The following is a 22,302-nucleotide window of genomic DNA, read 5'->3' as shown; positions in this document are numbered from 1 at the left end:
TCATTCCTTTTCATTTTTCTTTCCTTTCATCTTTGCTTTGTTTTTCTTATCCTGTTTTCTTCCTCTTCTTTACTCGTTACTTTCTTATTTTTTTTAAATTTCATTCATTAATCATTTACTTTCCCCCCAAAGTTTCCTTCTTTTTCCTCTTTTTCTCTTCATTTTTTTCTCTACTTGCCTCTTTCTTTCCTAAACTTCGTATCTTCTTTTTTTCTTCTTTGTCCTTTCTTTTTGTACTTTTCCATCCCTTTCTCTTTCTACTATTTTCTCTGGTTCTTCTTTGTCCATTTTCTTTTTCTACTCTGTCCCTTCCATTCTTTTTCTACTTTTTACCTTCCTTCCCTTTTCTCTTTCTTTCTTATCCTACCTTGTCTTTTCTTTTTTACTTTGTCTGTTTATTTGTTCTTTTTTCCCCTTCTTTTATTTTTCTTTGTCACTTTATTTTCTTCAATTCTGTTTCTACTTTGTCTTTTTCTTTCTTTTCTACTTCGTCCTTCCCTTCTATATACTTTGTCTGTTTATTTGTTCTTCTTTTTGTCCTTTTTTATGTTTTCAGATTGTTTCCTCCAACAGTCCAAAAAAATACAACGATTAATACGGAACTTGGGGAACTTGTCCGTAGGCTATTTCTGCCCAAACTTATCTTCGTCCAAAAAGACAATTTTAAAAACATCCAAATACCTCCAGACTACTGGTCTGTAACATACCTTTTGTAGCAGAAGCTCCAGGAGTCTCAGGGTGAACCTCCCGGGGTCACTTCACTGCTAAGCTGGTGTCAATGCTGAGATTTACCCTGAAACACTCTGAGCCTTCGCTACAAACCAGCTCAAAATATAGACTTCCGAAAACATTTTTACGTCCAATTTTTTACTTGACGCTTAAATACAAGAGGGACGTCTTACTGGACGAAGATAAGTCAAGCCCCAGTGAAGCGACTGTCATGTACTTTGTTTATTTTTCTAGCTGTAACTCCAAATAAATAAATAATGCCAACCCTTGGTCGACATTGGGATGAGTCAAAAACTAGGTTATTTTGGGTGAACTATCACTTTAATCTTGTTCAGCTTATTGTTTACTGTGGTGTTTTGAAGTGACTTTGGTCAAATAATTCAAGTCTCTCAGAAAACTCGAGTGAAAAGTGTAGCGTCCCGAGAACAAAACAAAGTATTTTATTATTTTTCAGCGTAACGACGCAGCGCTAGTGTCGACAGGAATTTTCGGGCAGGAAATAGGTTATAAATATAAAGTATATCTGGGTATTTTTCGAAATATAAAACATATTTGCAGATGTTAAATCCTTTTTAACTCATGAATTTACTTCATAGCCGGCGACCGTTACAGTCTCGCTTCACGTACTTGACTCGGTAGATAAGGAAAGTAGAATTTTTGGAATGATAACCAGCAAATGTGAGTTCTCCTACTAGAGCAGCTCAGAAAATTATTGCTGCAGAGTTCTGTATGAACTGCAGGCGAGACACATCCTTCTTGTTCAGACATAAAATTAAACTGTTGCAATAATCTAAACGACACAAACACATGGATTAAAAGCTCCAGATCGTGTTGTGACATAATTTTCCTTATTTAAGAGATTTTTTCTCAGTAGAAGGAAACAGTTTTTTGGTCAGAAAAAGAACATTTCAAAAGTTAAATTTCAGCCAAAAACCAAATGATCCAATGAAATCTTTGAGTGCTTTACAAAGAAAGCGTCCCATTGGTTCTTCCTCTCACTCATAGAGGGCTCGTCCAATCAGCTTGACCGAGACCGCGTAACGTCAATAAAGTTGTAAATGTATTAACGCAACAAAACTCCAAAGTCAGCGAGAAACGGACGAAAAAGAGAATGAACGATATTTCGACGATATTTCAGGCCCGGCTCCGCCCACTTGTCTGTTTCCAATTAACGAAAATGCTCTTGTCCGAACGTCTTTCATTAACTAGCCTATATGTCTTCTCTCTCTATCCCTCCCAACTTCCTTGATCTTGGACTAGATTCGGATTAACAGGGAAGTAAGTACTTCACTGCTCGTTCTTCTGCCTGCCATCGCTCTATTTTTGCCTTCTCCCCCCCCTCTGTTCTCGTCCCACTCCCCTCTTCTCTTTCCAAATCCCTCTATCCACAAATGCTCAAAGGTCAGTGTGTTCCAAAATTATGCACACTGGCACCAGACGTGTGCCATTTTAGCTTTAATGATTTGAAATGAACACAAGGAGATGTGTCCTCGTCGGATAGAGGACTCGGCTGTCTTTTTTTTTTTTTTTCCTTTTTTTTCTCCTCGTTCTCAAAAAAGTGTCCAAGACTCCAGGAAGTTTAGTTGCCATGGTGACCATCTCGAGTGGAGAATCGGTAGCATTCATGATAGCGTGTGGTCAGGGCCAGAGGAATTGTGGATAGCAGGCCTTCACAGCAACGGTCATCCATCGCCCATTCCACCCTCATCCATCGGCAACACGGGCCACTTTTTTTTTTTTGCAAAACGTTTATTTTCCTAAAAGCTCCGACCCGTGGCCGAGACCCGAGCCGCTCATCCTCTGATTGTCCGTGAGTCCCTCAGGTGGTCTCGTCGTGTTCACTCCCCCGTGAGGCTGTGGAGGTGACATTTCATCCTGAATCCATATTCCGCTCATACCCTCCACCGTCTGTCCTCCATATCAAAGGCTCGTCCTTTGATATGATCTGGGAAAAAAACACACACTGCAAACCAAACTTCAACAATCTTTGTGTTGATTATTTCTCGCCCGTTTTGTGACTGATTTATGAGTGTTTTTTCTCTTCTGTTCTTCCACTTGTTTGGAAGCCTCGGAGGCCACTCAAGGACAATATGCATCCGTGCATAAATCACACGTCTCCGATAAAATAAATGTATTTTTATAAGATGTGCGAGGAGTCGGATCCGACGTCTGCAGCAGCAGTTACCTTATCATATTTTTAATAAAGTGTCAGGATGCAGGAAGCGTCGTGTCAGCGGCTTCCGTGTCATCTGTGATGAGGAAATCTTATTTATGCTCGCTTTAGCCAAGAGTTATTGTTTCTCCGCTCGGAGAGAAGCGCGGAAGACGCTTGCTCCGGCAGGTCGTGCTGCTCGCGAGGCTTCTGGAACTTTTACAAATACGACAATGTTTCTCCTCAAAGTTGAAACTTTGTCTTTTCGGAAAAATTCTGCTTCTGCACGTCGAGTGAAGACCAACTGAGTTAATGGGCTTGTCGAGACTTCTGGAGGTTCTATGAGTCGTATCTTTAACTTTAAAAACGTATACATTAAATTAAATAACCTTTAGTAAATATGTGAAGCAGAAACTACTTTTAAAATTAAATTATCTTTAAATATATAATAATAATGTTGAAAAATATCCCTTCAGTTTCTGAAATACAATGTTGAAGAATCTGTCTAATTAATGTTGTAAATACTCGATAAATGAATAACAACGCTCAAAATATTTTTCTTATATTTGTTCAAGTTTATATCATATACAATTCAATATATATAATGTAATTATTATGTGATCTTTGGTCATAAATATGTATATTATATATATTATTCATTTATTTAACTTCATATTTAGGTTAGAATTTGCCATAAATTTAATCAGTTTTTCCTATAACTACATCACTATTTATATTTTTCTCTTGTTTTTCTCTCCTCAGATTTAACCCGTTCATATTTCTTTAAATATGCTTTTTTCTTTAAGTTAATGAAAAACTTGTGCCAAATATTTAACAAAAATCTCGGAAATAACTGCAAAAAGTGCAACAAGGCAGGGATCCATGTATGAATAAAATACATTGTGTTATACTGAATATAAAACGATCAATTTTAGAACCAAAAACAAACAAATTTTAATTACACTAGTAAAGTAAAGTAATCTTCTTCTCATAGTAATCTTTATTCTCTCCTTATTCACTCAGTGCTATTATTGTTTATTGTATTCGTGTCTCCTTTAAGTGTGTTTAATGATTATTTTAACTCTATTATTATTATTTAAAATGATTAATATTGTTGTTATGCTTTTATATTCTATAGTCTTCAACGAATCCAACAAACAAATTCTGCACAAACCTAATAAAAAGTACTTTTAAAACACAACGAATAGTTTCATAAATAAGACATTTCGTTGATCCGTGTTATTTAGGAAACTGTTTGGTCTCAAACTGTCCCAGCCTCCCGGGGTTCAGGGCTCGTGAAGGAAGTACAAAAGTGCATCCTGGAGCTCGTTCACCTGCGAGAGGAAGATATTCTCAATCATTCCCTCAATTAAACCGTCAGCGCTAACTAAAGTGGAGGATTATTTATCCGCATTAAAGAGCAACGTTTGGCGTCAAAGGAGGATGATTCAGTTTCATCTGGAGGGATATCGAAGGTTGTCAGGGGGAGGGTCCGGGTGACGACGGTCGGGAGGTCAAAGGTCGTCCGGGAAGGGGGTGATGATTCTTCTGAGATGAAGATGTCTGACTCAGCGTGTTGTCTTCTTTTCTTTTTTTCAGGGATATCATCGATCCAACCACTTCATCGCCACTCAGGGTGAGTCTGCTCAGGTGTTTGACACGAACATGAGAGGAGGAGAGGAGCGAGGGAAGACGGATGGAGTGATGGGGGGAAGGAAAAAGGAAGGAGAAAAACATTTTAGGGAATGAAGGAAGATGAATGAAGTGAAACAGAGACACAGTGGGGAAAGGAATGAAGGGAGGAGTAGAAAAAGAAAGAAAAAGACAAAAAAGAGACTAAGTAAAAAGAAGTAAGGGAGGGACAAGTTGGAAGAAAAGAAAGAAACAAAGAAAAAGAAAAGAAAAGAAGGGAAAAAGACAAACCAATAAGCACACAATGTACAAAAAGAAAGTGAGGTAAAAAGAAGAAAAATAATGGAAGGGACTGAGTAGAAAAAGAAAAATGGACAAAGAAGAACAAGAGATAATGGTACAAAAAGAAAGGGATGAAAAGTACAAACAAGAAAGGCAAGGACAAAGAAGAAAAAAGAAGATGCAAAGTCAAAAGGAATGAAAGGGTAGAAAGAGAAAAGAAAGGATAAAATAGAAAAAGAAATGGAGGGGGAAGTAGAAAAAGAAAGAAAAGAAAAAAGTAAAGAGACAAAGTAAAAAGAAGTAAGGGAGGGTAAAATTTGAAGAAAAGAAAGAAACAAAGAAAAGGAAAGAACAAAGAAGAAAAGTTAGGTAAAAAGTAGAACAATAATTGAAGGGACTGAATAGAGAAAGAAAAATGGACAAAAGGAACAAGAGAAAATAGTAGAAAAAGAAAGGAAGAGATGAAATAGAAAAAGAAAGGAAGAGGAAAAGTGGACAGACTGTGCAGGGGGAAAGAAAGACAACGGTAAAGAAGAGGAAATAAACAGAAAGAAGTGAGTGTGAAGTGATGAGAAAAACAAAGCAAAGAAGAATGATGAAAATAAAATAATAAAAGAGGGAACGTAGGAAAAGGAGGATGAAGTGAAAGAAGGAGGGAAGAGAAGGGAGGAGAGGAACTAGGGAAAGGAAAGAACATGTAGAAATATCACCAATAAAAGTAAAGAAGGAGTTGATGATAGAAAAACAAAAGGGGAAGGGAGTGAAAAATGAAGGATGGATGAGAAGAAAGGAGAGTAAGAGAAGATGATACGTTAAATAGTCGATGAAAGAACTGAAAGAATGTTCTGGTGATGATCGTTGATCGTTGTGTCTTCAGGACCGAAGCAGGAGACGCTGTACGACTTCTGGAGGATGGTGTGGCAGGAGAACTGCTTCAGCATCGTCATGATCACCAAGCTGGTGGAGGTCGGCCGGGTAAGATCCTTGGCTTCGGTCCGATCCAGTCTCATACGGTCCGGTCCACAGTTTAGAGTTAGTGGGTTTAAAACAGTTGAGTCATCAGACTGGTGTGCGTTTGTGTGTTCGGTTGTGTGTCTTCATCTCAGAAAGTTGTTGATTTAGAACTAAAAAGTCGTACTGAAACTGCCAATTATTAATACACCTGTAACCTGTTTATCAAGTTTATCATTATCTAATGGTTGAATTTAACATTTCATGTGTGGGAAATTATTATTATTATTGTAAAAGAATATTTTTTGATTGAATTTATTCTTTGAACTTATTATTTTTAAATCAATAGCCTTTTAAATTCCATAAAAAAATATGTGAACGTTTGATTAAGTCTCTCGGTTCCCTTTGGTCTGGTGATACTTTTATACCAATATTTTTATATTGAATTTAAAGGATTACAAATTGAAAATATATATATAAAATAAAAGAAACTGAACTATTGAAGTAGGAATATCTATGTGTAAATAATGTGAATTTAAGATAAAATTCATTAAAAAAAAGAAAAAACAACCATGTACAGAGTATAAAATTGAAATAAATAATAATAAAGTATTAAATAAAAACGTATTGAAACTTATTATTACATTTTACATTTATTGAATTTAATTATTTAAAAACAAAAAAACAAAATCTACAACCTTTTAATGTTATTGACAGTATAAAAAGATAACATGAAATAAATATTTAAACATAATTCAAATCACATGAATAATTCAATATAAATTATAGTATGAGCAGTTTTTAGTGAAATCAAAGGAGAAAAAAAGATGTTTTTTTCATTTATAAACGTTAGGACCCATAATGCACTGCAACAAATACATGTGGAGGCAAGAGTACTAATAAAGTATTATTAAATATTTATACATATTTACTGGCGCATGTTGAGTTTTGAAAGCTCCACGAAGGTGAAACTTGTTAAATCAAACTCGGCACAAACAGACGTGATGATCGGATCAGAACCAGCACTTTGGAAAAACACATTTCCGAGGTAAACGCGCCGAGGTCCGTCGTACGCGCCGGATAATGGAGCGAGTCGGATGTCGCGCCGTCCACTCGGGGCCCCGAGAAACATGGCCTCGGTGTGAAATGACCCCATTATTCATCCCTGGTGCCTCACATCCCATTTGTTTTTCCGTCCCGACAATCCCGGGAGCAGTCGGCGAACGAGGACTCGTCTTTGAGGGTAAGACCGGACGACACCTTCATTAACAACAACACCGGAACGCTGCTTATTACGCCTGTCGTCATTATCACACTTTTCTTTACGTGCAGCACCACAAGAAAAATGATGTTTGTGCGTTTGTTGCTTCTCCGTGTTGTGGTTTCAACATGTTGTGTTGTTATTGTGTTGTTGTTGAACAGGGAATCCAAGTGTTGACGTTGAAAAGAAATATTCATCAAATTCAATACATTTCTTTAAATAGTTTTATTCATTAATGAGGTTAAAATTTTGCATGAAAACTGCATTTCTATAACAAAAATTGCAATCAAATTGTACTTTTTATAAATAAATATTTTGACAACGTAATACAATTTTAATAATATTAATTTCTAAGTTAAGGGTCTAAAAAATACCAGTAATTTTACTGGCATGGCAACAGATTAAAGGTCAAAGTAATATTTAATTAAAAAAACACTAATAGAACCTCTTTGAACCTTTTTTGAGCCCCTAAAGTGACATAATAAATAAGTATTAAAAACGCTATTAATACAATGTTATTTATATTATCGTAATTATTAATATCATCTACGTAATGTTAATATAATATATTTTTTAAAGTATCTGCGATAAGAATAACTGAATTTGTTTCACAGAAAGTAGTTTTGGAAAAAAAAGTAATTTTTTGCCTATTATTATGAGTACTACTACTATTGTCTTCATTACTACTACTACTCATTTTGATTCCCCGTTTGTACAGAAGAAAGTTTTGTTTTTTTTTGTTCAGTTGCTGCTTTAGAAGTCTTTTGCTGTCATTTTTGACCTAAGATTGTGCCATAAATCAAATTTTGTTTTTTAAAAATGTATCTTGGTGGTTAACGTACAACAAGGATGTCAGGAGGTTACATTGTTCACTTAAACGTACGATGACTTTCATTTTATTCAAAAGACTGAACACAAAACTTAAAAATGAATCATGAAAAATGGAAAAAATATTTTTGGTTAATTTTTTTCTTATTATTTTGGTTTTAATCTTATGTTGGAAGATTTTTTTATTTTCTTCAACATGCTAACCATGTAGCTCGCTGACTGGCTTGCGCTTTGTTTGTTCCATTGTGTAGTATTTGGAACTTTACAGGTTATTAGCATAGCAAGTTAGCATGTTAGCATAGCCTGTTAGCCAGTGATGCTACAGCGCCACCTCGGTTTACGAGCGTCTTGAGTCACAAGAAAAATACTTTCTCTGAATGTCGGAGAGTATTTAGTACAAATTACCAAACAAACAAATCCGAGGTAAAAAACCTACATCTTTGGATCACGAATGAATCAAAAAATTCCGTTGGTAAAAGTTTCTTTGGGTTGTTTTCGTGAACCGAGGTACGTCTGTAACCAATAACCAGTTCTCCGGATGAAACGTAAACCTCATTTTTTTTGTTATTTTCAATTTTCCGTGTACAGGTGAAGTGTTGTAAATACTGGCCCGAGGACAGCGAGATGTACGGCGACATCAAGATCACTCTGCTCAAGACGGAAACCCTCGCCGAGTACACGGTTCGCACGTTCGCCTTGGAGCGGGTGAGTCCGAAACCCTAATCCTAATTCATGAATTAAAGATTATTAAAAGCAGGGATTACGTTCCGGACGGACCGTTGATCGGGCGAGCGAGCTACGCGCTAAAAAGGAATTAGCATGAGTGGCTATTTTAAATGTCTTCGCTGTCGATCCAACTTAGCCGGTTGTTTTTGTCCCCGTCGGCCCACTCGCTGTCAATCTCCCGGGGAATCATGGGAATGTCGGCGAGAGAAACACTGGCTTCTAACACGGAATCATCATCCGACTGTCACTTCTCCCGGACTCACGCTGGGACTCGTTTGAATAAGAAAACGCGTGAATCTGGGGTTATTTTTCGTAGCTTTTGTCCTCGCTTGTTTTTTTTTTTTTGCTCTTTTCTTCTGTAAATCTTGAGCGTCGTCGTTCTCTCGCTCCTACGGAGGGATGGATGTCTTGTGTGTCTACAGAAGACGAGATGAGAAAACCTCCCCGAGCTCCGAGAGAACTGAATTATTCTCTTCCACATGTCTGGTTATCTGTAGCCGCCGCAATCATGCGGCGCCCGAGGGCTCGACCGCCCGAGAAGACGCTCCGGTAAACAAAGAGTGACGGATTTTTGTTTTTTTTTTCCCAGAGAGGATATTCCACCAAGCACGAGGTTCGACAGTTTCACTTCACGTCTTGGCCGGAGCACGGAGTGCCGTATCACGCCACCGGACTGTTGGCGTTCATCCGGAGAGTGAAGGCCTCCACGCCCCCTGACGCCGGTCCTGTGGTGGTCCACTGCAGGTGAGCCCGACCTTCTCACGGCTTGAAACAAGTTAAAATGTCAACAGGGTCGTGTAACAGGTGTTTTTTTTTATTAAGTACCATCTGTTGAAGTGAACAAAAGTATATTCCCACCCCGAACATAACATTTTAATTACTGTAGAAGGTTTCATTTATTTTCTAGTAATACAACGGCGCCTTACGAAGTTATGCAACAATGTCTTGTGACGTAATACAACGGATCCTTGCGTAGAAAAACAACAATGTCTTGCGAAGTAATACAACAATGTCTTGCGAAGTAATACAACAATGTCTTGTGACGTAATACAACGGATCCTTGCGTAGTAAAACAACAATGTCTTGCGAAGTAATACAACAATGTCTTGCGAAGTAATACAACAATGTCTTGTGACGTAATACAACGGATCCTTGCGTAGTAAAACAACAATGTCTTGCGTAGTAAAACAACAATGTCTTGCGAAGTAATACAACAATGTCTTGTGACGTAATACAACGGATCCTTGCGTAGTAAAACAACAATGTCTTGCGAAGTAATACAACAATGTCTTGCGAAGTAATACAACAATGTCTTGTGACGTAATGCAACGGATCCTTGCGTAGTAAAACAACAATGTCTTGCGTAGTAAAACAACAATGTCTTGCGAAGTAATACAACATTGCCTTGTGAGGTAATATAAAAGTGCATTGCAAAGTACTACAACTTTCTCGCAAAGTGATTCAACATTACCCTGCGAAGTAATAGAACAATGTCTTGCGAAGTAATACAACAGCGCCTTGCGAAGTAAAACAATGACGCCTTGCGAAGTAATACAACGACGCCTTGCAAAGTAATACATCGATGCCTTGCGAAGTAATACTACAATGCCTTGCGATCTAATACAGCGGTGCCTTGCGAAGTAATACAACAATGCCTTGTGAAGTAATACAACGCTGCCTTGCAAAGTAATACAACAATGCCTTGTGAAGTAATACAATGCTGCCTTGCAAAGTAATACAACGATGCCTTGCGAAGTAATACTACAATGCCTTGCGATCTAATACAGCGGTGCTTTGCGAAGTAATACAGCGGTGCCTTGCGAAGTAATACAACGGTGCCTTGCGAAGTAATACAACGGTGCCTTGTGAAGTAATACATCAGTGCCTTGCGAAGTAATACAACGGTGCCTTGCGAAGTAATACAACAATGTCTTGCGACGTAATACAACAATGTCTTGCGACGTAATACAACAATGTCTTGAAAAGTAATACAACGCTGCCTTGCGAAGTAATACAACGGTGCCCTGCGAAGTAATACAACGGTGCCTTAAAAAGTAAGACAACATTCTCGCGAAGTAATACAATGGTGCCTTGCGAAGTAATACAACGGTGCCTTGCGAAGTAAAACAACAATGTCTTGCGACGTAATACAACAATGTCTTGCGAAGTAATACAACAATGTCTTGAAAAGTAATACAACGCTGCCTTGCGAAGTAATACAACGGTGCCTTAAAAAGTAATACAACATTCTCGCGAAGTAATACAACGGTACCTTGCAAAGTAATACAACATTTCCTCGCAAAGTAATATAAAAGTGCCTTTAAAAAGTAATACAACGGCACATTGCAAAGTAATACAACGGTGCCTTGCGAAGTAATATAAAAGTGCCTTTAAAAAGTAATAGAACATTCTCGCGAAGTAATACAACGGGGGCTTGCAAAGTAATAAAATTGCGCATTGCGAAGAAATACAATGTGCTTTGCGAAGTAGTACAACGACGCCTCGCGCAGGATCGTTGTTTGTCAAATAATTGATTTTGGAGAAAATAAAATGATGTGAGTTGTGATATTAATGTTTCCGTGTGTGTGTGCGTGTGTGTGTGCGTGTGTGTGTGTGTGCGTGTGCGTGTGCGTGTCTGTGTGTGTGTGTGTGTGTCAGCGTGGGAGCAGGTCGCACCGGCTGCTACATCGTGCTGGACGTCATGTTGGACATGGCGGAGTGCGAGGGCGTGGTGGACATCTACAACTGCGTGAAGACTCTCTGCTCCCGGAGAATCAACATGATCCAGACCGAGGTGAGTCTCTTTGATGCGACTCGTGTCCGGACATGAAAGGAAGCCATTCCCACTTTCATCCGGCGTGTTGGGAGAGCGTGGTTCTGGTCTCTCACTCCTGGAGGAAAAGGTCAGCGTCTTTGTGTCGGAGTCACTTCCTCTCCGAGTGCGTAGGAACGTTCCTCTGATGCCACATTTGCATTTTCCGCTCTTATTATGGAAATCCCCGTTGACATATTTGTTCATTACATTTGTACTTATTTACAGTAATTAAATGCACGGCGTGAGTGTTTACTTCGGCTTCTATTCACGGCTTCGATTCGTCGTCATGTTTAATTCAAAGTCTTCGCGCTTGATTAAAAACCTCTTTTGTCCGCCGCCGTTATTCCTGTGCAGGTTCTGATGAAACGTTAAAACACACGTGTTGCTTCTCCGCAGGAGCAGTACATCTTTATTCACGACGCCATTTTGGAGGCCTGTCTCTGCGGCGAGACGGCCATCTTGGTCAACGAGTTCTCCGTCACGTACAGGGAGATGCTGCGAGTGGATTCTCAGAGTAATTCGTCGCAGCTCCGCGAGGAATTCCAGGTGAGTTTATTTTTGAAGATGTTTTTCCCAACATTATCTGTAGCTTCCATATGGAAATATATCACCATGTTTTCCTCGATGACTGAGGATGAGAGGATACAGTGACTTCAGCAGCTTTTAAAGATGATTTTTGGACATATTTTGGTTTCAAAAACAAATGGAAGATGGTGGGAACAAGTATATATCTGAAGTATTGTCGAGTACTTGACTCTGGTGTTGTGATAGTGTAGTAACAAGTTTATATGTGTAGTATTGTCCAGTACTTGACTCTGGTGTTGTGATAGTGTAGTAACAAGTTTATATGTGTAGTATTGTCGAGTACTTGACTCTGATGTTATGATAGTGTAGTAACAAGTTTATATGTGTAGTATTGTCGAGTACTTGACTCTGGTGTTATGATAGTGAAGTAACAAGTATATATGTGTAGTATCGTCGAGTACTTGACTCTGGTGTTTTGATAGTGTAGTAACAAGTTTATATGTGTAGTATTGTCGAGTACTTGACTCTGGTGTTATGATAGTGTAGTAACAAGTTTATATGTGTAGTATTGTCGAGTACTTGACTCTGGTGTTGTGATAGTGTAGTAACAAGTATATATATGTAGTATTGTTGAGTACTTGACTCTGGTGTTGTGATAGTGTAGTAACAAGTATATATGTCTAGTATTGTCCAGTACTTGACTCTGGTGTTGTGATAGTGTAGTAACAAGTTTATATGTGTAGTATTGTCGAGTACTTGACTCTGGTGTTATGATAGTGTAGTAACAAGTTTATATGTGTAGTATTGTCGAGTACTTGACTCTGGTGTTGTGATAGTGTAGTAACAAGTATAATGTGTAGTATTGTCGAGTACTTGACTCTGGTGTTGTGATACTGTAGTAACAAGGATGTATGTGTAGTATTGTCGAGTACTTGACTCTGGTGTTGTGATAATGAAGTAACAAGTATATATGTGTAGTATTGTCGAGTACTTACTCTGGTGTTGTGATAGTGTAGTAACAAGCGTTTATTTGTAGTATTGTCCAGTACTTGACTCTGGTGTTGTGATAGTGTAGTAACAAGCTTATATTTGTAGTATTGTCCAGTACTTGACTCTGGTGTTGTGATAGTGTAGTAACAAGCTTATATTTGTAGTATTGTCCAGTACTTGACTCTGGTGTTGTGATAGTGTAGTAACAAGCATATATTTGTAGTATTGTCCAGTACTTGACTCAAGAACAAACCAAAAAAATGTCCAAACATCAGCTTTAATAGCTGCTGGAGTCACTGTATCCTCTCGTCCTCAGTCATCACTGTATCCTCTCATCCTCGGTCATCAATGCATCCTCTCGTCTTCAGTCATCGCCAGGATCTCGCATGATTTCAATGTTGCTTAAGCTGAGGAGGATCCAGTGGTTTGAAGTTTAAATGCAACACAACAATAAAAAAGTTTAAATATACTTGTTATGGAAACAAAAATAGAAGAACTATGATATGAAAACAAAATATATTTTGAAAGCAAAAAAATACAATGAATGAATACAAATTCAAGTCATTACAGTATGTTGACTATGGATATATTTTCGTTAAAAAAAATATTGCGATATTTTCTTACACTCGTACATATTATGCAGAGGGTGGAGTCGTCTGTCTCTGAGTGCTATTCTAGTGATAATCTCTGGAGAATCCATCTGTAAAATAAAAGACACTCGACAGGGAAAAAAGAAAAAGCGTAGCTCGTGTTTCTTTGTGTTGTTGTTTGGCTTCTGTGATCCTATATTGCAGCGACACACACAACATTATTAGATGTTGATTAGGTGAGAAGAAACCCAGCTGTGCTCGTCTCCTCCTCCTTCTCTGCTGCAGATCCATCGTCTCCAAACCAAACTGTTTTCTTCACCGTTTGATACGAGCGTTCTTCAGACGTTAGCAGACCAGGATGTATAATTGATGCGGCCGTTAATGATGCAAACATTTCTAAGCTGCTGAGAAACCATCATGACTGAATGAACAAAGATAATAGGAGCAAAGACGTTAGATTCCCGATGTATAATGAAGGAGCTGCTGCGCCTCAATGTTCCGTCTTCCTCGCAGTTTAGCTACAAGTTTATATGTGTAGTATTGTCGAGTACTTGACTCTGGTGTTTAATAGTGTAGTAACAAGTTTAATAGTGTAGTATTGTCGAGTACTTGACTCTGGTGTTTAATAGTGTAGTAACAAGTTTAATAGTGTAGTATTGTCGAGTACTTGACTCTGGTGTTTAATAGTGTAGTAACAAGTCTAATAGTGTAGTATTGTCGAGTACTTGACTCTGGTGTTTAATAGTGTAGTAACAAGTTTAATAGTGTAGTATTGTCGAGTACTTGACTCTGGTGTTTAATAGTGTAGTAACAAGAATATATGTGAAGTATTGTCGAGTACTTGACTCTGGTGTTGTGATAGTGTAGTAACAAGTATATGTGTGTAGTATTGTCAGGTACTTGACTGTGGTGTTGTGATAGTGTAGTTAAAAGTATATATGTGTAGTATTGTCGAGTACTTAAGTCTGGTGTTGTGATAGTGTAGTAACAAGTGTATATGTGTAGTATTGTCCAGTACTTGACTCTGGTGTTGTGATAGTGTAGTAACAACTGTATATGTGTAGTATTGTCCAGTACTTGACTCTGGTGTTGTGATAGTGTAGTAACAAGTGTATATGTGTAGTATTGTCCAGTACTTGACTCTGGTGTTGTGATAGTGTAGTAACAAGTGTATATGTGTAGTATTGTCCAGTACTTGACTCTGGTGTTGTGATAGTGTAGTAACAAGTGTATATGTGTAGTATTGTCCAGTACTTGACTCTGGTGTTGTGATAGTGTAGTAACAAGTATATATGTGTAGTATTGTCAAGTACTTGACTGTGGTGTTGTGATAGTGTAGTTAAAAGTATATATGTGTAGTATTGTCGAGTACTTAAGTCTGGTGTTGTGATAGTGTAGTTAAAAGTATATATGTGTAGTATTGTCGAGTACTTAAGTCTGGTGTTGTGATAGTGTAGTAACAAGTGTATATGTGTAGTATTGTCCAGTACTTGACTCTTGACGAAGTCGTAACTGCTTTCATTTGTTTTCAAACCAAAATATGTCCAAACATCAGCTTTAAAAGCTGCTGGAGTCACTGTATCCTCTCGCCCTCAGTCATTACTCTATCCAGATAAACAAGAACAAAGAGAACAAAGATAATATATCAATGTTCCGTCTTCCTCGCAGACGCTGAACTCGGTGACGCCGCGGGTGGACGTGGAGGACTGCAGCATCGCCCTGCTGCCTCGGAACCGGGAGAAGAACCGCAGCATGGACGTCCTGCCGCCCGACCGGGCGCTGGCCTTCCTGGTGACCACGGAGGGCGAGAGCAACAACTACATCAACGCCGCGCTGGCCGACAGCTTCCACCGTCAGGCCGCCTTCATCGTGACGCCGCACCCGCTGCCGGGCACCACGGCCGACTTCTGGAGGCTGGTGTTCGACTACGGCTGCACGGCCGTGGTCATGCTCAACCAGCTCAACCAGTCCAACTCCGCCTGGGTGAGGATTAGCTCCTTTGATCCCTGACCACGCTGATCTCCGGGCGTGTCTAGATAAAACCCGGCCCAGTTTTCTCTTCCCCCTCCTCAAAGTTTCATCTCCGGAGAATAGCTTTACCCGCCGGCTACGTTTTTTTATTAGCGTCCCACTTTCTCTTCCTCGCTCTTCCTTCTCCGCGGCAGCTTCTTCCACAGAAAAAGAAAGTCGCAGTGAATGAAGGTTCTGCGACGCCATGATGACCACGTGTCCAATGTTCACCGTCAATGTAGCGTCGAGTGGCTTCAGGGAAATATTTGTTTATAAAACATGGAGGCTAAAGTCCCTTCACACGATCAGGCATAAAAACAAATGTTAAAATGTGGGATTGTAATGCTATCTCTTTTCAAGATAAAACAACTTTCAGACTCTACTAATCAAACTCATTACATCACATGGCATGCCATGAACATTTAGCATTAACAATTAGCATGGACAGTTAGCATGGATAGTTGACATGGACAGTTAGCATTACATAATAGCATGGATAGTTGACATGGATAGTTAGCATGGGCAGTTAGCATAGATAGTTAGCATGGGTACTTGGCATTGACAGTTAGCATGGGTAGTTGACAGTGTTAGTTAGCATGGACAGTCAGCATGGGTAGTTGACAGTGACAGTTAGCATGGACAGTTAGCATGAGCAGTTAACATGGGCAGTTAGCATGGATAGTTAGCATGGGTACTTAGCATGGACAGTTAACGTGGACAGTTAGCATGGATAGTTGACATGGACAGTTGACATAGAAAGTTAGCATGGATAGTTAGAATTGATAGTTGGCATAGACAGTTATCATGAATAGTTGGCATAGTCAGTTGGCATGGATAGTTAGCATGGATAGTTGGCATAGTCAGTTAGCATGGATAGTTAGCATGGATAGTTGGCATAGTCAGTTAGCATGGATAGTTAGCATGGATAGTTGGCATAGTCAGTTGGCATGGATAGTTAGCATGGATAGTTGGCATAGTCAGTTAGCATGGATAGTTAGCATGGAGAGTTGGCATAGTCAGTAAGCATGGATAGTTGGCATGGATAGTTGGCATGGATAGTTGGCATAGTCAGTTGGCATGGATAGTTAGCATGGATAGTTAGCATGGATAGTTGGCATAGTCAGTTAGCATGGATAGTTAGCATGGATAGTTGGCATAGTCAGTTAGCATGGATAGTTGGCATGGATAGTTGGCATAGACAGTTAGCATGGATAGTTGACATGGATAGTTAGCATGGGCAGTTAGCATAGATAGTTAGCATGGGTACTTGGCATTGACAGTTAGCATGGGTAGTTGACAGTGTTAGTTAGCATGGACAGTCAGCATGGGTAGTTGACAGTGACAGTTAGCATGGACATTTAGCATGAGCAGTTAGCATGGACAGTTAACATGGGCAGTTAGCATGGATAGTTAGCATGGGTACTTAGCATGGACAGTTAACGTGGACAGTTAGCATGGATAGTTGACATGGACAGTTGACATAGAAAGTTAGCATGGATAGTTAGAATTGATAGTTGGCATAGACAGTTATCATGAATAGTTGGCATAGTCAGTTGGCATGGATAGTTAGCATGGATAGTTGGCATAGTCAGTTAGCATGGATAGTTAGCATGGATAGTTGGCATAGTCAGTTAGCATGGATAGTTAGCATGGATAGTTGGCATAGTCAGTTGGCATGGATAGTTAGCATGGATAGTTAGCATGGATATTTGGCATAGTCAGTTAGCATGGATAGTTAGCATGGATAGTTGGCATAGTCAGTTAGCATGGATAGTTGGCATGGATAGTTGGCATAGACAGTTAGCAGGGATAGTTTACATGGATAGTTAGCATGGATAGTTAACATGGACAGTTAGCATGGATAGTTGGCAAAGACAGTTAGCATGGATAGTTAACATGGACAGTTGGCATGGATAGTTGGCATAGACAGTTAGCATGGACAGTTAGCATGGATAGTTAGCATGGACAGTTAACATGGACAGTTGGCATTATTTTTGCTAATGCTCTCAAATTTATTAGAGGCGTTTTGTGATGTCTTGAGTTGATGGTAAACTCTGGGATCGACTGATGATCCTGGATGAACAGGCTCTGGATTCTGAGCCCGGCAGACGGCGATCGGCGACATTAAGCATCTGTGACGGATACATTTGCTGGAGACGATTCCTGGAGTCGCATCGTCTCTCGGCGCCAGAATTCACTGCTCCATGTTCAGCCAATCATCTCGCTCGTGTCGGAGCCGCCCACAGGGATGCATCGTGGGTAAAACGTCCGTGAAGAGAACTCACTCGTTGTTCGACGACGTTTTCCAACGAGAAGATGTTACTTTATCAGTTTCATCAAGAAACAACTCATTACTGCGTTGTATTAACGGTAGAAGACGCTCAGAAACTTTTAAAAATCAATTAAAAAACGAGGTTTTTGTAAAGATTTCCGTCGTGAAAATGTTTCCACCCCGTCTGCACTCTCTTCTTCACCTTTATCAACTTAAAAATTGTCAATTTTCCTCATTTTTCTTTCTTGTTTCCGTGTGAAAATGTGATTATTAAGTTCAGACTTAACTTAACCTGTCAACATTTTTTTTTTCCTCTGCAGCCGTGCGTCCAGTACTGGCCGGAGCCCGGTCTCCAGCAGTACGGACCCATGGAGGTGGAGTTCCTGTCCATGTCGGCGGACGACGACGTCATCACGCGTCTGTTCCGGGTCAAGAACGTGACGAGGGTGAGTGGCTTCCTGTCTCTGGACGTACCGTTCCTCGCGCCGACCTCATCAGCGACGCTGCCGACCTGACATTTCCCAGATCAGTGTGTTGTTGCGGAAACATGGGAACGACAAAAACATGCTGTACCTGACGTCTTAAGTTGAGCTGATCACTTTCCTGCAAACTCAAAGAGTGTGTGAGATTGTGTGTGTGTGAGATTGTGTGTGTGTGAGATTGTGTGTGTGTGTGTGTGAGTGTGCGAGCTTTATTGCTGAGCTTATGTTGCTTTATTATTCTCTCAGTCCAGCCTCGAGAGGCGAATCCAGCGCTTGAGTATAAATAAGTGAACTGAGGTTTTACTGGGTAACAGCAACTTGTTTCCAAATGTACACACGAGTATACACACTGGTGTGTACACTCTATTTACTAGCGTGTACACACTAGTGGACTTCTTTATTTCTTTTCCTTTGTATAAGTGCGTGTATGTTTGTTACAAACTTGAGCTGAAAATCAGACAATTTTCAACTGTAATCAAACAATTTTCAACTGTAATCAAACAATTTTTAACTATAATTAAACTATTTTCATCTATAATCCAACAATTTTCAACTATAATCAAACTATTTTCATCTATAATCCAACAATTTTTAACTGTAATCGAACAATTTTTAACTATAATCAAACAAATTTCAACTATAATCAAACAAATTTCAACTGTAATCAAACAATTTTCAACTATAATCAAACAATTTTCAATTATAATCAAACAATTTTCAACTATAATCAAACAATTTTCAACTATAATCAAACATTTTTCAACTATAATCAAACTATTTTCATCTATAATCCAACAATTTTTAACTGTAATCGAACAATTTTTAACTATAATCAAACAAATTTCAACTATAATCAAACAAATTTCAACTGTAATCAAACAATTTTCAACTATAATCAAACAATTTTCAATTATAATCAAACAATTTTCAACTATAATCAAACAATTTTCAACTATAATCAAACAAATTTCAACTATAATCAAACAATTTTCAACTATAATCAAACAATTTTCAACTATAATCAAACAATTTTCATCTATAATCAAACTATTTTCATCTATAATCCAACAATTTTCAACTATAATCAACCAATTTTCAACTATAATCAAACTATTTTCATCTATAATCCAACAATTTTCAACTATAATCAACCAATTTTTAACTATAATCAAACAATTTTCAACTATAATCCAACAATTTTCAACTATAATCAAACTATTTTCAACTACAATCAAACAATTTTCAACTTAAATCAAACAATTTTCAACTATAATCAAACAATTTTCAACTATAATCAAACAATTTTCAACTTAAATCAAACAATTTTCAACTATAATCAAACAATTTTCAACTATAATCAAACAATTTTCAACTATAATCAAACAATTTTCAACTTAAATCAAACAATTTTCAACTATAATCAAACAAATTTCAACTGTAATCAAACAATTTTCAACTATAATCAAACAATTTTCAACTATAATCAAACATTTTTCAACTATAATCAAACAATTTTCAACTATAATCAAACAATTGTCAACTATAATCAAACAATTTTCAACTATAATCAAACTATTTTCAACTATAATCAAACAATTTTCAACTATAATCAAACTATTTTCAACTATAATCAAACTATTTTCAACTGTAATCAAACTATTTTCAACTATAATCAAACTATTTTCAACTGTAATCAAACAATTTTCAACTATAATCAAACAATTTTCAACTATAATCAAACATTTTTCAACTATAATCAAACAATTTTCAACTATAATCAAACAATTTTCAACTATAATCAAACAAATTTCAACTGTAATCAAACAATTTTCAACTATAATCAAACAATTTTCAACTATAATCAAACATTTTTCAACTATAATCAAACAATTTTCAACTATAATCAAACAATTTTCAACTATAATCAAACAATTTTCAACTATAATCAAACATTTTTCAACTATAATCAAACAATTTTCAACTATAATCAAACAATTTTCAACTATAATCAAACTATTTTCAACTGTAATCAAACAATTTTCAACTATAATCAAACTATTTTCAACTGTAATCAAACAATTTTCAACTATAATCAAACAATTTTCAACTATAATCAAACATTTTTCAACTATAATCAAACAATTTTCAACTATAATCAAACCATTTTCAACTATAATCGAACAATTTTCAACTATAATCAAACAATTTTCAACTATAATCAAACAATTTTCAACTATAATCAAACATTTTTCAACTATAATCAAACATTTTTCAACTATAATCAAACAATTTTCAACTATAATCAAACAATTTTCAACTATAATCAAACAATTTTCAACTATAATCAAACAATTTTCAACTATAATCAAACATTTTTCAACTATAATCAAACAATTTTCAACTATAATCAAACTATTTTCAACTATAATCAAACTATTTTCAACTGTAATCAAACAATTTTCAACTATAATCAAACTATTTTCAACTGTAATCAAACAATTTTCAACTATAATCAAACAATTTTCAACTATAATCAAACATTTTTCAACTATAATCAAACAATTTTCAACTATAATCAAACCATTTTCAACTATAATCGAACAATTTTCAACTATAATCAAACAATTTTCAACTATAATCAAACAATTTTCAACTATAATCAAACATTTTTCAACTATAATCAAACATTTTTCAACTATAATCAAACAATTTTCAACTATAATCAAACTATTTTCAACTGTAATCAAACAATTTTCAACTATAATCAAACCATTTTCAACTATAATCAAACAATTTTCAACTGTAATCAAACAATTTTCAACTATAATACAACAATTTTCAACCATAATCCAACAATTTTCAACTATAATCAAACAATTTTCAACTATAATCAAACAATTTTCAACTATAATCAAACATTTTTCAACTATAATCAAACATTTTTCAACTATAATCAAACAATTTTCAACTATAATCAAACTATTTTCAACTGTAATCAAACAATTTTCAACTATAATCAAACCATTTTCAACTATAATCAAACAATTTTCAACCATAATCCAACAATTTTCAACTATAATCAAACCATTTTCAACTATAATCCAACAATTTTCAACTATAATCGAACCATTTTCAACTATAATCAAACAATCAATAGTTTGTTTGTTATGTCTTGAGGCGAATCTTGACTAATTTTGTGTAGTTATTATTTATAAACCATGACAAATTGAATCAGTTGTAGTTACTCTGACGCTAACAGAGTTAATAATATCAAAAACCTTTTAATGGGCCAATGGGCTCTTTAGCTCCAGTAATTTCACACATTTGTGTCTCACTTGATCCTTGAAAACTGGATCCATCATCATCATCATCATCATCATCATCATCATCATCATCTTCATCATCTTCATCATCATCTTCATCGTTCATATTTCCGGGCGACAGGTCATGTGTTCGTGAGGAAGACGACTCTTCCTTCACGGTCCGGAGAACACAATAGGAGGATTATGTGTTTGAATAAATGACTTGTGTGTGTCCGTGAGTGTGTGTTTGTGTGTCTGTGTGTGTCCCCGTGAGTGTGTGTGTGTGTCCGTGAGTGTGTGTGTGGGTGTGTGTCCGTGAGTGTGTGTCCGTGAGTGTGTGTGTGTGTGTGTGTGTGTGTCCGTGAGTGTGTCCGTGAGTGTGTGTGTGGGTGTGTGTCCGTGAGTGTTTGTGTGTGTCCACGAGTGTGTGTGTGTGTTCGCGAGTGTGTGTGTACGTGAGTGTGTGTGTGTGTCCGTGAGTGTGTGTGTGTCCGTGAGTGTGTGTGTGTGTGTGTGTGTGTGTGTGTGTGTGTGTGTGTGTGTGTGTGTGTGTGTGTGTGTGTGTGTGTGTGTGTGTGTGTGTGTGTGTGTGTGTGTGTGTGTGTGAGTGTGTGTGTCCGTGAGTGTGCGTGTGTGTCCGTGAGTGTGTTTGTCTGCGAGTGTGTGTGTGTGTCTGTGAGTGTGTCCGTGAGTGTGTGTGTGTGTCTGTGAGTGTGTGTGTCCGTGAGTGTGTGTGTGTGTCCGTGTGTGTGTGT

The 22,302-nt window shown here is 37.4% G+C and overlaps 1 protein-coding gene across 5 annotated transcripts in view; it reads left to right on the top strand.

Annotated features, from left to right (window-relative positions):
- ptprub (protein tyrosine phosphatase receptor type Ub) overlaps window positions 1–22,302 on the top strand; it is a 258,433-nt gene that overhangs the window by 224,784 nt on the left and 11,347 nt on the right. For 2 of the 5 annotated variants that reach the window (XM_087812960.1, XM_087812958.1), the window contains 10 exons: window positions 1,990–2,007; window positions 4,481–4,517; window positions 5,673–5,770; window positions 6,963–6,989; window positions 8,424–8,540; window positions 9,151–9,305; window positions 11,220–11,355; window positions 11,773–11,922; window positions 15,150–15,464; window positions 18,084–18,209. In XM_087812960.1, the coding sequence (XP_087669086.1) occupies window positions 1,990–2,007; window positions 4,481–4,517; window positions 5,673–5,770; window positions 6,963–6,989; window positions 8,424–8,540; window positions 9,151–9,305; window positions 11,220–11,355; window positions 11,773–11,922; window positions 15,150–15,464; window positions 18,084–18,209 (1,179 nt within the window). The remainder of the gene's footprint in view (window positions 1–1,989; window positions 2,008–4,480; window positions 4,518–5,672; window positions 5,771–6,962; window positions 6,990–8,423; window positions 8,541–9,150; window positions 9,306–11,219; window positions 11,356–11,772; window positions 11,923–15,149; window positions 15,465–18,083; window positions 18,210–22,302) is intronic. The other 3 variants (XM_087812959.1, XM_087812961.1, XM_087812963.1) reach the window with 3 other exon arrangements.

Source organism: Callionymus lyra, chromosome 17 (assembly GCF_982586985.1).
Source record: "Callionymus lyra chromosome 17, fCalLyr1.hap1.1, whole genome shotgun sequence".
Classification (NCBI taxonomy): Eukaryota; Metazoa; Chordata; class Actinopteri; order Syngnathiformes; family Callionymidae; genus Callionymus; species Callionymus lyra.
The sequence above is the reverse complement of the archived record's forward strand: the minus strand, read 5'-3'. Positions and strand labels throughout refer to the sequence as shown.